General features: G+C 37.5%; 3 protein-coding genes across 5 annotated transcripts in view; 2 read left to right on the top strand and 1 right to left on the bottom strand.

Moving 5' to 3' along the window:
• Nucleotides 1–47: 47 nt before the first annotated feature.
• On the bottom strand, nucleotides 48–9826 carry ncbp1 (nuclear cap binding protein subunit 1). Its single transcript, XM_007572552.2, has 23 exons — nucleotides 9738–9826; nucleotides 8289–8377; nucleotides 8059–8159; nucleotides 7820–7976; nucleotides 7630–7737; nucleotides 7279–7400; nucleotides 7106–7175; nucleotides 6198–6413; nucleotides 6030–6127; nucleotides 5443–5506; nucleotides 5248–5358; nucleotides 4916–4980; nucleotides 4354–4416; nucleotides 4187–4261; nucleotides 3938–4041; nucleotides 3718–3840; nucleotides 3383–3485; nucleotides 2549–2642; nucleotides 2366–2469; nucleotides 2170–2287; nucleotides 1826–1969; nucleotides 795–908; nucleotides 48–618 (listed from the first exon to the last, which is right to left on the bottom strand). The coding sequence occupies exons 1-23, from the start codon at nucleotides 9769–9771 to the stop codon at nucleotides 505–507; spliced, it is 2391 nt and encodes a 796-aa protein (XP_007572614.1). The 5' UTR covers nucleotides 9772–9826; the 3' UTR covers nucleotides 48–504.
• A 309-nt stretch (nucleotides 9827–10135) lies between these two features.
• On the top strand, nucleotides 10136–14043 carry tstd2 (thiosulfate sulfurtransferase like domain containing 2). The gene is made up of 9 exons (XM_007572553.2): nucleotides 10136–10288; nucleotides 10811–11094; nucleotides 11189–11297; nucleotides 11404–11523; nucleotides 11640–11745; nucleotides 12552–12667; nucleotides 12762–12920; nucleotides 13290–13428; nucleotides 13550–14043. Exons 1-9 carry the CDS (start codon nucleotides 10154–10156, stop codon nucleotides 13777–13779), a joined length of 1398 nt encoding a protein of 465 aa, XP_007572615.1. The 5' UTR covers nucleotides 10136–10153; the 3' UTR covers nucleotides 13780–14043.
• A 947-nt stretch (nucleotides 14044–14990) lies between these two features.
• Nucleotides 14991–16564, top strand: part of sec24b (SEC24 homolog B, COPII coat complex component) — a 27517-nt gene continuing 25943 nt past the window's right edge. For all 3 annotated transcript variants that reach the window (XM_016660935.1, XM_007572551.2, XM_007572549.2), the window contains exon 1: nucleotides 14991–15620. In XM_016660935.1, coding sequence (XP_016516421.1) covers nucleotides 15524–15620 — 97 coding nt within the window. In that variant the 5' untranslated portion in view covers nucleotides 14991–15523. The remainder of the gene's footprint in view (nucleotides 15621–16564) is intronic.

Raw genomic sequence — 16564 nt, 5'->3', positions numbered from 1 at the left:
GCAGCACCTAGTTTCTATTTAAGAATTAAGACAAAGCAACAGGTGAATAAAGCCTTTGGAGAATTGTATTTATTTCCTAATTCCACATAAGACAAATATAAAAAAGTAGAGCATTCTCTGGATTCGGTCGTCTCTCCTGCGTACGTTTCTCCCACTCTGTCTGGACCCAGACAGTTTATGTAGTTTTAAAAAATATCCATTCAATAAGAACACGAGCAGGAGATAAAAGTCAACTAAACCCAAAAAGCATGAAAATCAAGAAAATAAAAAGGACCATTACTGTAAACTAATGAATGAGTCCAGTCGGATTCATATTCTGAAACATGTATTCAGCTATGGCTGCATGTGACTGACCACATTGGCACAGAACACAAAACGGATAAATAAAAAAAAAATAAAATAAAATATCTGAAGAGATTCTTGATGCAAGAGCTGGTAGTTCCTAACGCCTCACTGTGTCACATTAGGTGTGAACAAAGAATTTCCTCAGATCGCTGTTTTCTCTCAGAGCTGCAGCGCGCAGAACTGCTGGTAGACGGCCAGGATGTGATGGTCGAGCTCAGCGGTGAACAGCAGGTTCTCCAGAGTTCCCATATACTGCTGGATGGTTCCATGGTGCTGCGGGACAAAACATACAGTCAGATCCAAATCCCAGTAAGGCATGTTAAATGTTCATGTTATAGCAAAGGATGGATCTACTGGAACTACTGGATCAGAAAAACTCAAAGTTAAAATGATACCAAACATCTGGAAGATTTATTCTAACTATCCAGTAATTTCCGAGTGATGTTTACCATGAGGAAGATCTGCTGCAGCCGCTCGATGCAGTTTTTATACCAGGGTGTGCTGATGTCGACGCTGCCCGTCTCGCAGCGAACCAGATGCTCCGTCAGCAGCATGATGAAGCGCTGAGGGAGAGAAAGACAATCCTTAACATTTTCATATCAACTTTACCATTTAAAAAAAACAAATTATATTTGGCATTTTATCAAATTGAAGTCATAAAAACATCTTGATGTGACATGTAGTCACTATTCCTATGGAAAGTCCCACTAATTCCAACTAAACCAGAAGGCAGTGTCAGTCTATTAAGGTAAATAATTTATTTTTCCAATTTCAAATTGTGACATGGAAACTAAAAAAGTTACAATTACACTGTTTTAAATTTGCAGGTGGTTGATCTGCTAATTAACAACCTAATATTAGTAAGTTCTAAAATGTTATTTAATAAACTGTAAAACTAAGGGCTTGTACATACAAAACTAAGTCTGTATAACTAAAAATATCTTTAAAAATATATATTGTACAGGAAATTGATTTCAGAAAAGTTTTCATCCACACGAACCCAAACAAATACACCACTGAGAATTGTTTTAATCATGCTAAACCCACAGGGGCCAGTGTAGCTGAAACCTACTGCAGCCAATCAGATTGCTTCAAAACAAGCACGACTTCCTGTTAGGAAGTCAACATGGTGCGAGGCCGTTTATTTGTGTGGACAGGTTGAAGTGTTTTTAAATAGCATCAGATATGAAGTTAACAAAAGACGACGTCCACTGGGAGTTATAACGCTGTATCAAAGCACCATTATTTGTCACAGACAGAAACACGCAAGACGCTAAATCTCCGTTTTCCCATGTTCACACGCAAACATAATTAGAGAGCTTTCTCAAATGTCCGCTTTGGTTGGAGTTTTCATAAATAATTTTTAGTGGAATAAAACACTTTTGGTGTGGATGAAAGGCCAAAACACATAAGGATGTGTTTGTTTTCCCAGACGTTTACTTGTGGACGGGGCTTTGGAGATGTTTTTGAGCAACCGTACCTGGAAGATGACGAGGAAGAGGTTTTTCTGCTCGCTCTGAGCCGACTCCACCTTCTCCTGCAGCCTCTCAATCTGCTCCTCCAGCTGACCCTCCTCGTCCTCCTCGCTGTTCTTCTCCATGTCCTCGTCGTCCCCGCTGTCCCTCTGTCAGGACACAGACAGACAGAGTTTAAGGTCAGGTCCACCCCATCATGTCTGAACTGCAGTTGTGCATTTCTACTTTTTCATCTTTAACATCCTGATAAATTTAGTCACATCCTGATGTGACTAAATTTAGTCACATTTGTTGGATGTTTAAATAGTTCACATCAACAAAGTTTAATTTAAAAAAAAAGTGGGGCTACCCTCTTGTGCTGCTGTTTCTCCAGCTTATCTTTAGCTTCCTCCAGCTCATTCTGGATCTTCTGCACGTGTTTATTCATCTTTCGGATGGTTGAGTGCAGAATCTCCCAGATGAAAAGTCTAAATGAGTCAAAGTATTTTAGATTATAGATGAAAGGAGAAGGATATCTTTATTAAAAACAATGTTGTGCGTGTCACCTGGTGAACTCGTGAGCCATGTCCTGAGAGAAGAGCCAGTTAGCCACAGCGGCACAATCCACGATCTGCGTCCGAATCATTTTATCCACCAACACGGCGATCATCTGAAACACAAATGTCTCTTCCTGTTACTGTTGTGGTTCCACCACAAACATCCCTCGTCTCCATAAGAGTCGTTTTTACCTGAGGGTGGTTCCTCCACACCTCATAAACCACTTTCAGGATGTGCAGCTTCCCGTCGTCGCTTTCCGTCAGGTTTTTAAGGATCTCATGGAATCTGGAAGGATTCAACACAGCGAGATCCACAGGATTCATTGAGTCAAACAAGAGTTTAAATTGTCTGGTCATTACTAGAGTTTAGATATCTAAAAACAATCATCGGCACTTGTTAGACTCCTTATGTTGCATATTCTAGAGCTGGGAGATATAGTTTAAAAATAAAGTTAGGTTTCTTCATACCGCTTCTGATTTTAAATACATTTTTTTCTCTCTTTTAAAAAAAAAAAAAAAAAAGAAACTGCAAACGACAGACATTTTGAAAAAGCGGCTTTTATTCCAATCATCTTCGATAAAGTTGTCATGCATCACAACATGAACTGTTCAGTTCATGTAGTTCTTTCTTGTGTTAAAATATTAAGTATTACTATTATGTATTATGTGAAAAAATGTAACCAAAGTTTAACTTCACATGATGCTCAACATTCCTCATTTTAAGTTTTGGTTATTTTTTGTGTCAGAGTAATACTATTCTGACAATATTGTTCTATTTTTATGACTTTATTCATAAACTTAAAAATAAATAGAGAAAATCTTAGCCTGGCCTTAATGTTATGTCGTATTTATTTTCGCACAAATAAATAGGAGTTGTAAAACATACATATCAAACAAGATGCCGACCCTGAACTGTGGAAGCCCAAGCATCGGTGGAGAAAAAATAAAATAAAATCAGATTTTCCATCAGCCAAACCTTCAAAAACCTTGTTTGTAAAATGTGGCGTGTCGAAGTTGGAGACCTACTTGCCGAGCGCGCTGAAGGAATGGCTGAAGGACTTCGCTGCCAGATGGAGGAGAGTCTGAAGAAACACATCGATCTTCAGTGGGTTGAAGCTTTCACCCTCATCTGCATCAGCGCAACAGGAAAACGAAGACATGCGAAAAAAAATACAGAGAAATAATTAGCAGCCAGGATGGAAAGCAAGCAAACTAAAGTTTACAAGTAATGAAACACGCTGTGCAGATACAACACTATAAACTGAGAGAAGGAGTTGGTAACAGAGAGGAGAAAAGCTTTACTACCAAACTGTTTCAGAGAAAAAACGAGTTTCAAACGACGAATAAAACCTCAGACAAACCATCATCATCCTCCTGGTTTGGGTTGGGGACTTCTTTGAGGATGGCGAGGATTTCCTCGTTGGACGCTCGGTTCTTTATGGCATTGGAAACTGTAATGGAAACTGGGTAACCTGGTAACGAGGCTGTGAGGGAACAGAGAAGTAAATATTATATTTTGCTCTTTCAGTCCAGTTTGTATTATTCTGATGGAGGTAAGGACATAAAACAGTGGAGTCTTACTGCCACTCTCATCTCCGTATTTGAAAGAAAAGATGGGCTCAGCAGGGATGAGGGCGGAGAAAGTTGGAGGGACAAGGTCCACGATCCTCTGATGGTATGAAAGTCTGTAATTAAAGCAGCAAAAACTGGATATTACACTGTAAACAACAGATTTACACAACAAACAGAACATTAGAATGAATGCTTTCCTTCAGTCTCGTGTTAATTCATATTAATTATCTCCAACTGAGATGTGGAAATGTTTTATACCTCATCGATTTCTCCAGAACCTCTTTGACAAACTTGGGCTTTGGTTTCTCTAAATCCAATGTCAAACAGTCCGCCCTTTACACACGAAACATGGACAAGATTAAACTAAACTCTGAGTTACTTTGCTTTTAAAAAAAGATTGCATGTCTCTACCACACATTGCTCACCAGTCATCCCAGCTCCATCGAAACTGGAAGTTGCTCAAATGATGGGAAAACCAGTTGATGAATCTACAAGAGGAGACAGAGAAATTAGGTTATTTTGTTAGATTTATCAAAACAGATCTCTCTTATAAGTGAGATCTTGGGAGGATCATATTTCCTTTAAAAATGACCTGATGGGACTAACGGAGGAGTTGGCCAATCACAGAAGCCTAAATAGCATCTCTATGCTAAACAGCAGCACAGACATTTACAGCTCTAGTGGTCCAAAGGCATTCCATGAATGATCAGGGGTTCTTGAAGCATTTAAAAATTCAATGGGTTTAATAGCATTTTCAACCGATCTGATGGTTGAATAACCTAAATAACAGATTAAAAACAATAAATATCTTTGTTGTTGAGCTCATGTCTATTCAATAACTTGATGGCAAAAACGGGTTTTGAATTGAAAATGTTGCTTTTTTGGCCACCATATTTCATTAACTGCAATTAATTAAATTACAGACCCCGTAATTAACTCGATTAAAATGTTTAATAAAGTACCACCACTAGCATGAAGTATTGTTACCTGTCTATGCAGGTGGTGTTCATTGTGTCCAGCCTCATGTAAAGCATCTCTGTGGCCTGGGCCAGCTGTCAGGCAGATGTTAAGGTAAACGACTCAACAGCAGCAGTCTGGTTTCTCTATGAATGTGCAAAAAAGTTCTGATTATGCAAAAATCTGAAACAAAATGACAAATTATACAAGTTTCTATCCACTAAATGAACTCAGAATGCCACTCAAACCATGAAAAAAAAAACCCTTTGTGCTGTTATAAGAGACTCGAGACTCATGCTGGATGACCATGATTATTGTTAATGTTTCCATTTTTTTCTTGCCACGGAAACAGTAAAGGATACAACTTGAGGGAGTGACCCTGGCTGCAGCTTGCAGAGCTCGATGAGGAGCGTAGTGTACATGACGTCGATGTGGGGCGGTAACGGCAGCTGGAAAAGTTCTCCAAAGATCACCTGAAACAAAGAAAACTCAGCTGGTAAATCACAAGGATTTGATTGTTTCAGTTTGTGTGGAAGAACCCAGAAAGAGAGAAATACCTCCACGATGTGGTAGTTCAGTGGGATCTTGTTTTTTCCAGGGTAACTGAGCAGCTGGGCAGCACTAGAAGGAGAAAACAGCAGCACAACTTTAGTGATTGTTCAGGGCGATGCTATGTAGACATGTCACAATAAATTTTTCTAGACGATAAACTGTCCCAGAAATTATTGCAATAAACACTAACGTAATTTTCAGACAGTTTTCAACTAATATAATAATAATAATAATAATAATAATAATAATAATGGCACAATAACATGCTTACAACCAATCATAGATAAAAAAAAAAAATCTAAAGAGTATTTAACACTGGAAAACATTTTAAATAAAAAGCAAATGAAACAATAATTAAAACGGATTATGAAGTCTCTGTATCCAAAATTTTCTTTCACAAAATAATAGACATTCAGCTTTGACAGGGAAAACAGGCAAAAGGGGCAGGTAGAGCAGACTGACTGCTTTATAGTGGGTTCAAATGTTTGCAGCTTTTCAACGATATTAAAGGCAAGAATCTCATGAGGTTAATCAATTTATCGCTTATTGTGACAGGATGGCTGCTAAGTAAAACATGGTGCACTTCACCCACCATGTTTTCCTCTCTCTCCAGTGGGTTTTGATGATACAGTGCAGGTTTTCTTCAATCACAAACCGCTCTGCAGAATGGCTGCCCGGCATAACGGGACCCTAAATAGAAAAAATGAAATTAAAGCCTCTGAAGCTAAACTTATCCGTTCTTCAGAAAAGATGGACGGACCTCTGGGGCATCGGTGTAGTCGAACATGCGGAAGATGACCCGGGGGATGGGGTACTGGGCATCAGGCATGTGTCCCGGCGGAGTGAACGGGGGCAGGTTGTGCTGGAGCGCCTCACAGAGAACGCTGTCGAAGGCGATGTACGGACGAAGGATGTGGCGCTCCTGCCAGCGGTCTTTCTTCAGCTTCTGGATCTGGGCCCACAGACAGTCCAGGTACTGACAAGAACAGGAGGAGAGGTTATTCTAACACAATGCAAGGCTCCAGAGAACAGGAACAAAATAATTACTATTTAACAGCATTCACTGTAAGGTAATATTTTTAAACATTAATATGGAATCAACACCAAAAATGGTCAAGTCAGCAGTCTTCCACATTAGCATGTAGCCCACAATGTAGCCAACAGATTTCCATTTAAATACAAAGTACTGAATTTTCTGAATAACTGAATGTTGGATTCTCATTAGTTGTCACAAACATAAACAAAGATAAATTCTTTAGAATATCTGTGTGTGGAATTAATCTATTTACATAAAGATCCATTTAGTTTCATTTTCTGATTTTTTTTCCAATGGTAGATTTTCATTTCTCTCTCCAGATCATCACTTGCTGTACTCACCATTAAGATTTTACAAGCAATCATTACAGTCTGCAGCTCATTGGGGGAATACAGCATTCAGACTGACACTGTGTACAAAATATGCTATTTTATGTGCCTTGTGTATGCTTAAGGCTCGTATTGTGAAGGTTTGCAGGATATTGAAGCAAACAGTTTTTTAAAAGTTGTTCTTTTGTGTTTAACATTTTAATCAGTAATCATTACAAATGGAGACTCTTTAATGTCTAGCATGTTTGCCATCACAAGTGACCAGACATGAGCGCACATCACTCAGGATTGCAGCACTCTCACCTCTTCCTGGGGATGGGGTTTCTCTGCTGTCCACACCTGCAGCATGGGAACATGAGTCTTGACTCTCCTCCTAAATATATGGAGGGCACAGTGTGGGGCAGCGTGAGACTACAAAAAAACTAGAAAACCACATCAGGAACAGCATGAAAAAGATCTAAAGATGGAAAACACACTTGAGGTAGCCTTCAATCTGACTGAGGAGTCGGTCCATTTCAACATCCTTCTTCTCATAAAGCTCCTTTCCGACCCAGGGAAGGCAGGACAGAACGACATACACAAACCAGTCCGATCGAACCTGTGGAAGAAAATGAGACCAGTTTAAAAATCCTGGGAAGAAAAAAGGAGCACAACACAGCAGGGTCACAGCAGCAGCAACTTATAATCTGTTCCACAATCTGAACCTCAGAACATTATTAAACAAAATACAATTTTTCACATGTCATGAAAAATGTGTCATTTTTCATGACAAATTTTTAAAATGCATTAATATGAAATGCAAAGTTATCCACATATTTACACTTTACCTGTGGCACGTCTTCCTCTTGAGTAACACTGACAAAATTTTCAAACATTACCACCATAGATGGAGCGGCGATGACATGGCAGTTAACCAAATCAGACAGAAAGCGCACCTGAAAAAGGGAAGTAAATAAATTATCTTAAAAAAGCTGATGTGTTTTTCAAATTTTATTTTAATGGTAAAAGTCAAAGTACCAGGTAAACTGCTTCATTATACAGGTTGTTTTTTAAGGTTTCCTTCAGCTGCCTGATCATCGCCTCCACAAACTCGCCACCAAAGTTGTAGTTTCTGGCATTGAGGAGACCGACTAACGTTGTGTAGACGGTGAGCTTCTCTGGCAGCAGGCGAGCACTGTTGACAAATGGCACCTCAATGAAACAACTGTCTAAAACTAACTATATTCAGCAAAGACAAATGACGCTCACAAACTTACACAGCACATAATATACGCAGGATTTTGTTTTTGTAGTTGGGAAGGTCGGCCTCCAGGACGCCTGCGAGGCCCTCGAGGTTGCTCTCGAGGGATGAAGTGCTCTAACGGCATAAACAACCCCAACATGTTTTCATATTTAATAATATAGCAGAAAAAAGAGACAGAACCTGAATCATACTTTTATATGTTCGTGTGATAAAGGTTAAAAATACTTTGAGCAGCCCTCTTACTTTTTCTCCTACGCGACATATCAACGACTCCAGGCGATCTTCAATTTCAATGGGCTCAGATGTTCTCCTCCTCTTATGAGCTTGACCTCCTGGTAAGTCAAAGTAACCCAAAGGAAAAACTATTATTCACTAATTTGACAAGCAGTAGAGATGTGTTCACATCTCAACTGAATTTTCCTCACAAATGAAATAATAATCAAAAAGATCATGTTTTGTTGGATAAACATCAGTAATAGAATTATTACTATATTCAATCCCCATGTATTTATTAGATGTACTTATACTGTATTGTTCATATGTAAATTTAAATATTGTCTGGGTCTTTGTATGATTATGCTGTGCCTATTTCCTTTATTGCCATGTGGCTACATTGGCTGCTCCAGGGCATAACCTTAGGCATACCTGAAGAATCTTTCAAACTAATAATAACTATTTCAGGAACGTAAGACTCTTGGGTCTTAAGTTCCTGGAATAGTTAGCAGACTGTCAATGACTCTGCACTGCCACACATCAAAATATAAATCTATGTTAAAAAAAACATTAAATATTTCATAAAATTCAGATTTTTATCTATTAGATAGAGAAAAAAATAAAATCTGTAAACTGTCTTATTTTGTTGTAATGATTGTTTTTATAATAAATGTTAGAAATAGTATTTTAGTTGAGACTCTTAATAGCGTCTATGTTTCAATGTTTTGTCTATTTGTTTTCTAGATTTTATCTTATTTAAAACACTTTGTGTTCAACTTGTGCATGTAAGCTGTTAAAAACTTACTGATTTATGTATTGAACCTAAATCAAAGTTGTGAAGATGTACACATGCAATTTAAACGCAATTTCTAAAAATAATTTAGAACTTTTGCAAATAACTTCACAAACGATGCCTAGGGTTATAACGGAGTATTTTTTTAAATTGTTTTATATTATGTGCCTGAACAACAGACAATGAGTATTTGAGTAGCTTCCGAATATTGTTTCATTCAATAAAATTAAGAGGAAAGGATATATTTAACACAAACAAGCATTTCATAGTATTAACAATGTAACTAACATTAATGTTTATGATTTTGTACTGAAAAGCCTTTTGTTTTTGAACCATCTGAATCTGTTACTACACATCAAATCACACAAAAACACAGATTACTATAAACCTGATTAGAGTTACCGCCCCCATATTAATTACAGCTATTTCAGCAGTTAGCTATCAGATAGCTAACGGTAAGAGAACCAGTTAATACCGCCGCGGCTGTTAGTATGAGCTAGCAACTTATAATTCAATACCACTGAGTAGACAAACTAATATTTGTTAAAATGCGTTTTATTCGTTCGATATATCAATCAAAACTCACAGATAGAAACACATAACATGTAACCCTGCAACATGCGTGAATGAAGCGAAAACGCGCTATCGTTATTAGCCTAACGGCTGCATTGAACGTCCAGACTTACCGTCGTTCTCATCGCTATGTCGCCTCCTGGACATTATTTGTGATACCTATTATAAAAGCAAAAATACTCGGCGGAAAACGGCGCTGATAAACAAGCAGAAAGTCGGTTAAACAAGCTGCTTTTCTGCTCGTTCAGCTCTGAGCATCGATGCTAACTCAGCAGGGAAATAACAGCGGTCTGATTCGAGTGAAGCACATCCGGGATTTTCTGGGTTCAAACGGAACGTCCACCGTCTTTTCCCGTCCGACCTACAAAGCGGCACGTTTATAATAAATGTGTCCTGTGTCATCTTTTGGGATGCCATAATAATAAAATAACATATTTAAACCACGATTATTTAAAAATGTTGAATTAAGAAGGCGCTAGATGTTATATAGTCTTGTCTCGAAGCTGTTTTTAAGGGCCAAGAAACAACAATGGCGGCGACAGTGGAAACATCTTGCTCAGAGTTTCTGAACTGGGATGTTGAAAGTTCAGTTTGTAACGAATTAAAACAAGAGAAACAGCTGTCTGCCTCGCAAAGAAGATTTTACAGCTTCTGTAGGAGGAAGGTGAGAATATACTGTCTGCAGCTTCTTTGTGTTATTTGTTGTGCTTATTGCTACAAAACTCTGTTTCTAGTTATTCCTCCCATTTAAGAAAGGAATACCTCCAGATAACAATTGGCACATTTCTTTAAAACCTGAAGCGGAATTTATATACACATTAAAATGTTTGATTTTGAGGAGCTTTAATTTTGAAAGTCCCCATCAGATCTCGAAGTGTTTTTAGACATAAAAGTGACAAATATTAGAATCTTATATCCAGATATTAAGGCTTATCCTCATGCATTTCATTGATGTACTTATTCAGATCTTTTAAAATGTATAAAATTGTTTTTTTTTGTTATTATTATGATTAACTTTTTAAAGAAAAAGGCAAAAAAAAAACAAAAAAAAAAAAACACATTTGGCTCACTATAAAACGTTTACCCCTGACTCCAGATCCAGTTACCAGCTGCTTAACCACACTGATCTTCAAGGATTTCATTTTTAAAAAACATTTCCTATGTCACATTTTTCTCTCCTTCGCAGTCATTTGCTGTCTTCGTAGCATCCGTGCAGAATGGTTGTCAAGACAAAGGAACCGAGTCCTGGTGCTGCTGTGGCCAGACCTTCAGCGAACACTCTGCCATCCACAAACATGTGGCTAAAAGTCATAATTCTGAAGTACAGCAGCTCACTGAGGCTGCGTATGAGCATCTACTAAAACAGCTGGAACAAGAGGCTGAGCCGCCAAAGGAACGCAAAGCCGAAGTAGCAGACATTTCTGCGTGGATACCAGATATCAGCCAAGTCTCTGAGGAGAACCTGAGAAAGTAAACGGATATTAGATATTCTCCTGTTTGCTGCAGTTTTAACGCTATCTGTCATTTTAGATTTTATCCATGTTTATCTCTTGTTTACATGTAGCGGCCCTGGAAAAGTTCTCCTTTATTATCATTACTGTCTACTGGATGATCCGCATGTTATCTGTGCTTGGCAGAAAGCTTTATGTGAAAAGCTGCACTTAACAGGAAAGGTGAATGAACTCTATCACTGTACTGCTAAATGTTAAAATACTGAAAAAAGAGAAATAATTCATGAAATTAAAGTTTTTTTAAAAATGTATTGGTCATTTTTTTCAGATAAGGGTGGCAGCAGAAGGCATCAATGGGACAGTTGGAGGGACCCATGTGGCCACTGATATTTATATCAGTGCAATGCTCTCACATCCTGTCTTCAAGATGGAAAAAGAAGATTTTAAGGTCAGAAGCAGATGGAAAAACAGTTGTCCTTTAGGACTTTGTTTTGTTAATTAAACCTTTAGCCTTGCAGATTAGTAGAAATATTTGTAATATTTCTCTCCTTGGTGTTTGTCTAGACCAGCGATGGAGGTGCTGAGTGTTTTACAGACTTAAAGGTTGGAGTCTTTAAGGAGATTGTCCCAATGGGAGTGGATCCTGATGCTGTGTCCTACAAGCTGGCAGGTACTGATACGTTCTACTAATTTTACTTCTATAATTCTGCTGCTGCTATATATAAACTATAATTATTATAGGAAACTCTACTGTTCATTAGAGAAGCTTTTTCACTGTCAGCTTTTACAACTCATCTTCAAACCCTTATCAAGAGTTACTTTTACTGTTATATATTTTTATTATGTAATTATTTCCAGTACTTACTTTCAGATACTTTATAAATATAGCTGGTATGATAAATAACACATGCATTATTTCTTAAAGAAAGTAGCCAGACTCTTTTTTTAGTAATTTAAGTGATTTAATCAATATTTATCCCAGCTTTCTGAATGTGTCAAAGTTTACCTTTGGACATTAGCTACATATGTTTGTTTGTTTGATTTTATGACCTCAGGGTCATAAAAAAAATGTTGATATGCTGACAAATTTTAAAAAATTTTCAGTTGGGAAAAAAACCTTTATTGTAAGAATGAGAGGACGAAAAAGAGTAAAAATGGAACCGGCCTGCTTTGTTATTCTAGCACGTAAAATTCTTGTAAATTCTCATCAACATGATATTCTTTAATTGTCTTTTCTTTGCCAGTTTCACTTATATGCATTCAATCAGTTGGAACATAACAACTGGTTCTTCTCTACGTTTTCTCTTATGTGTGGAAAGAACACTGGCTCATCCCTGAAATTTATGTCTATTTTTATGCCCAATTAATTCAAACTTGCAGATTAATTATAATATCAAACAAAAAAAATCTCTGAAAATAGTTAGTTACTGGATGGAAGATGAGTGGAAACTGCTAAATGTCTGTTTGGCCTCCCAGGAACTCATCTGGACCCTGAAGAGTTTCATAAGGAAGTGGAAGCTCTTTTGGCTAACAGAGATTCTAGCAACGACACCATCCTCCTCGACTGCCGCAACTTTTACGAGAGCAAAATTGTAAGTATTGATAGTTCTAATTACAAGGCATACTGAGCAGAAAATTAGTTGAAAACAATAACGTGTGTGTGGTTGTTCTGGTTATTTCCCTCAGGGCCAGTTCACTCGGTGTCTGGCCCCAAACATCCGTAAGTTCAGTTATTTCCCAGACTACATCGACCAGAACCTGGAGCTGTTCCGGAACAAAAAGGTTCTGATGTACTGCACAGGAGGGATCCGCTGTGAACGTGGATCTGCCTACCTCCGCTCTAAAGTAAGCCAAGTTTTGCTTAAAACTTTTCTGAGGAGTTTTAGTGATTGTTTTTGGTTGTTGTGTTTAATTTTGGGTTTGGATACGTTTCCCAGTGTTAAGTGTTTCTTTGAGAGGATGAACTTTCATTATTATGCCATTATCAATGTATTACTTGAAAATTATCTGAAAACAATATTTTCATTTATCACAATAATTACTGGGACAATTTATTGTCCACTGTCATGCAGACTTGGTGCTAACTCTCCTGAAGCTCGTTTTTCTCCTTTACAGAAGATGTTTCTGTTTAATAGAAATTAATGTTTTAAACGTTTTCCATGTTTCATTATAAGTTTTTGTTCTTATCTAACCTGTAAATCTACTATGTTGCAGGATGTGTGTAAAGAGGTTTACCAGCTGAAAGGGGGAATCCATAAGTACCTGGAGCGTTTCCCTGAAGGTTTCTATCGAGGGAAACTTTTTGTGTTCGATGAACGCTACACCATCTCCTCCAACAATGATGTCATCGCAGGTTGGTGTGTTAATTAAAGTATACTGCTTGTACCTTAAGTGCAAACTTAAAGAAAACCATGTACTGTCAGGAAGTTAGTAATTTTCCATTGCAGTTTTTAAGCCTTGGTGTCTGTAATTAGATTGCAGGTATTGCAGCCTTCCATGGGACCAGTATGAGCTTTGCAGCACCCAGTTCTGCTGCCAGCTGGTGTTGTCCTGTCCCAGCTGCAGAAAGAAAGGACGCACCGCCTGCTGCCCGTCCTGCCAAAGGAAAGGAGAGACCCAAGACAAGGAGGCCTCTGATGTTCAGCATCCCAAAGAAGAGTGCGAGTGCACCGACACACGGGCCAGAATCCCTCAGGATGTTTAACAACATAAGATTGTTAAACATTTAAAGTGTCTTAATTAATGAATGAAATGATAACTATGAAAAATCCTGAGCAAACTTATACAATTTTTTATAAGAATGTTGAAAATGAAATAAGAAACAACTAAATATATCAATTACTGAAACCTTTTAATCAACATCTAATGAGAAATCTTAAGCATACCTCCTGGATCTATGAAGTGTATCCTTATTTTATGATGTAAATATTAGGAATATAGATTCAGTAATTAAAAATTTTCAGATGTGTTTTGCTTTTTTCCCCTCCATTTTGTTTTCATATTGCAGCTCTGGATAAACAATATTTAAGTACAAACCAGTAATAATTGATGAGGCTCTTTAACAAAAAAATATGCAGAATATTTCACATGCACTGTGTGCAATGCAAGCCTTGCAGACGCTTATTGTGTCAGTTAGGGAAGCTGCAGGTGTTTCATAAACAAACCACAACCAGGAATGCATGATTGCGACATGCAGCTTAGAAATTCACTTTTTTTTAAGCCAAATCAAGTAAGGGATAACATTTTTTTATTGAAGTGTTGAACTTAATTTTGCATATTGTGTATTGTCAGTTTAATGTAGAGGAATGAGATTACCTTTCTGAGCAACTAGTGCTAAAATAAACTGACAGTAAACTAAAGGTGGTTGTAAAGGTGGTTGAACTTTTTAAAATGCAATAACAGCTGGTTACTGTTCATGTTTTCCTTTTAGGAGATGAGAGCATGTAGACAGAGAAATAGACTGTGAATGAAGTGTTTATTTTCTCTGCCATAGAGATTGTATAATACATATAAAAGAGAGATTGCTGAAATAGAAAAAGTGAATGAAAGGAAAGTTACGACTTTATTCATATAAAATGTAAAAGCTAAAAATATTTCTGTTTCATTATTTAACCAAAAGTCAAAGATTGGAGGAAAGGTCCATTAATTTACAAAACAGATTTGTTTTAAATCTTTAATTTTAATTATTTTCTCAGATTTCTGTAACTATCAGAAAAGCTTTAGCAGCCACAAGAATTACATCTATTAAATCTACAACCTTTGAGATGAAAATGTATTTTGTTTTATATTTTTAAATGTTACAACTGTTTAGCAAAAATGATGACAGAAAAACTGTGGCCCAGCCAAAAAGCAAAACCCCCAAAATGATTCAAAAGCATTTCATAGTAACATCTTACATGTGCTTCCTTTTTTTGTTCAGATTTAGACAAAAAAAAATGACACTAAGCGTTTTTTTGGATCTTATGGTGAGAGGTGCGCCAGCTGTTTATTTTAAACTCCTTTTTTCCTGGAAATTAATTTGCATATCAAGACTTATGAAAGTATTTGTTAAGCAAATGGAAATTAAAAATTCATGGGACAGTGTACAGGAAAAAAAAAGTTGCTAATCTGGTCTAATTTCGTGCGTGAATATTTTAAAGCTACCATGTTTAAATGTTTTATTAAACATGATCAATGAATGAATCCCCAACCTGTTATGTGAAAAAATAAACACTTGCATAGCAACTCCAGCAGAGGGAGTGACATGAACGCTAGCAGGTGTCAGCTAAGCTCCTAAGCATCCTCACTAGTTGAGCGGACCTCCCTGGCTTCGCTGTCCGGGTCTTCAACGACCATCAGCGGTTGCCGCTTCTGTCGCGGGTAGGGGGTAACCAGGTTTTGAGACACGGATGCTCATGTGTGTTCACTCACCCTTGTGTTTCCGGACGTGAGAACGGGAGGACCGCGCGATGTCTGCGCCGGGGTTCACAAACCTCGACAGTTCTTCTGCGGGATACAACCAGAACCCAACGTCGAACGGTGGAGCTGCGCCCCCCTGTCAGAACGGTAACAGGCCGGGAGGATGCGATTAGCTAGCCTGCTGGTGTTAGCATGTTAACGCCGTTGAGGCTTGTTTTTTTGTACTCTGCCTTCTGTTTCTTCTTTTTGCGTTTCATTTCGCCACTGTTACTTTCAATTGATTTAAGTTGATTTAAAAGAGGAAACCATTTTTTTTTTATTGGTGAGAAGTGATGATTTCATCTCGCGGTAAAGCTAAGTGCTAAGACCTGCTAGCTCGAAGCTAATGCAGTCCAATGGAGATAACGGGGTTGAAGTTAGCCAAGTGTTAGCAAGTGAGACAGATTGTGCGCAATCATTTCAGTCTTAATAGCAAAAGTCCCCAAAACAACTATTAATTTAAAATTGCACGACTAGGTTTTACATTTATTTTTATGTTGTCTGATGAGTGCGTATTTAAAATGCGACAAGCCCTGACTGCTGATGTGATTTATTAAATGTTTAGCAGATATAAGAAAATGAGGTAAAACTTTAGCTAATTTTAGAGATAAATCGCTGTGCTGTGTTTACACATGTATGAACTTTAACTTTATGGATTCATCTTTTATTGCTAATCTGAAAGATAAAGAAAGTTTGATACTTTTGAGCCCAAATGATTTTTCTATTCCTTTTTCTGATAAAAGAATAAACAGTGCTACCCACAAGACTGTACGGTGCCATTAGGTTTGCAGTTCTACAAATAACAAAGGTAACAAAGTATGAAGAACCAAAAAAGTAAAGTATTAAATCTTAGAGGGCCTTATGTAAGATAAAACAGTGACAGATGGTGAAAGATCTGTGCCAGAGAAACAGCGATACTGTTCATAAATATGTCTGTTTATAAACGGCTGTGTAACAGCGTACATTTCTGTATATGCTTGAGTTTTATAGGTTTACATTAGCTTGTTAACACTGTAATATAGATGGGATTTGAAATGAGAGTATAAATCACG

The sequence above is a fragment of the Poecilia formosa genome, unplaced genomic scaffold (genome assembly GCF_000485575.1).
Source record: "Poecilia formosa unplaced genomic scaffold, Poecilia_formosa-5.1.2 Scaffold303, whole genome shotgun sequence".
Classification (NCBI taxonomy): Eukaryota; Metazoa; Chordata; class Actinopteri; order Cyprinodontiformes; family Poeciliidae; genus Poecilia; species Poecilia formosa.
This window is presented reverse-complemented; position numbering and strand designations above follow the sequence as displayed.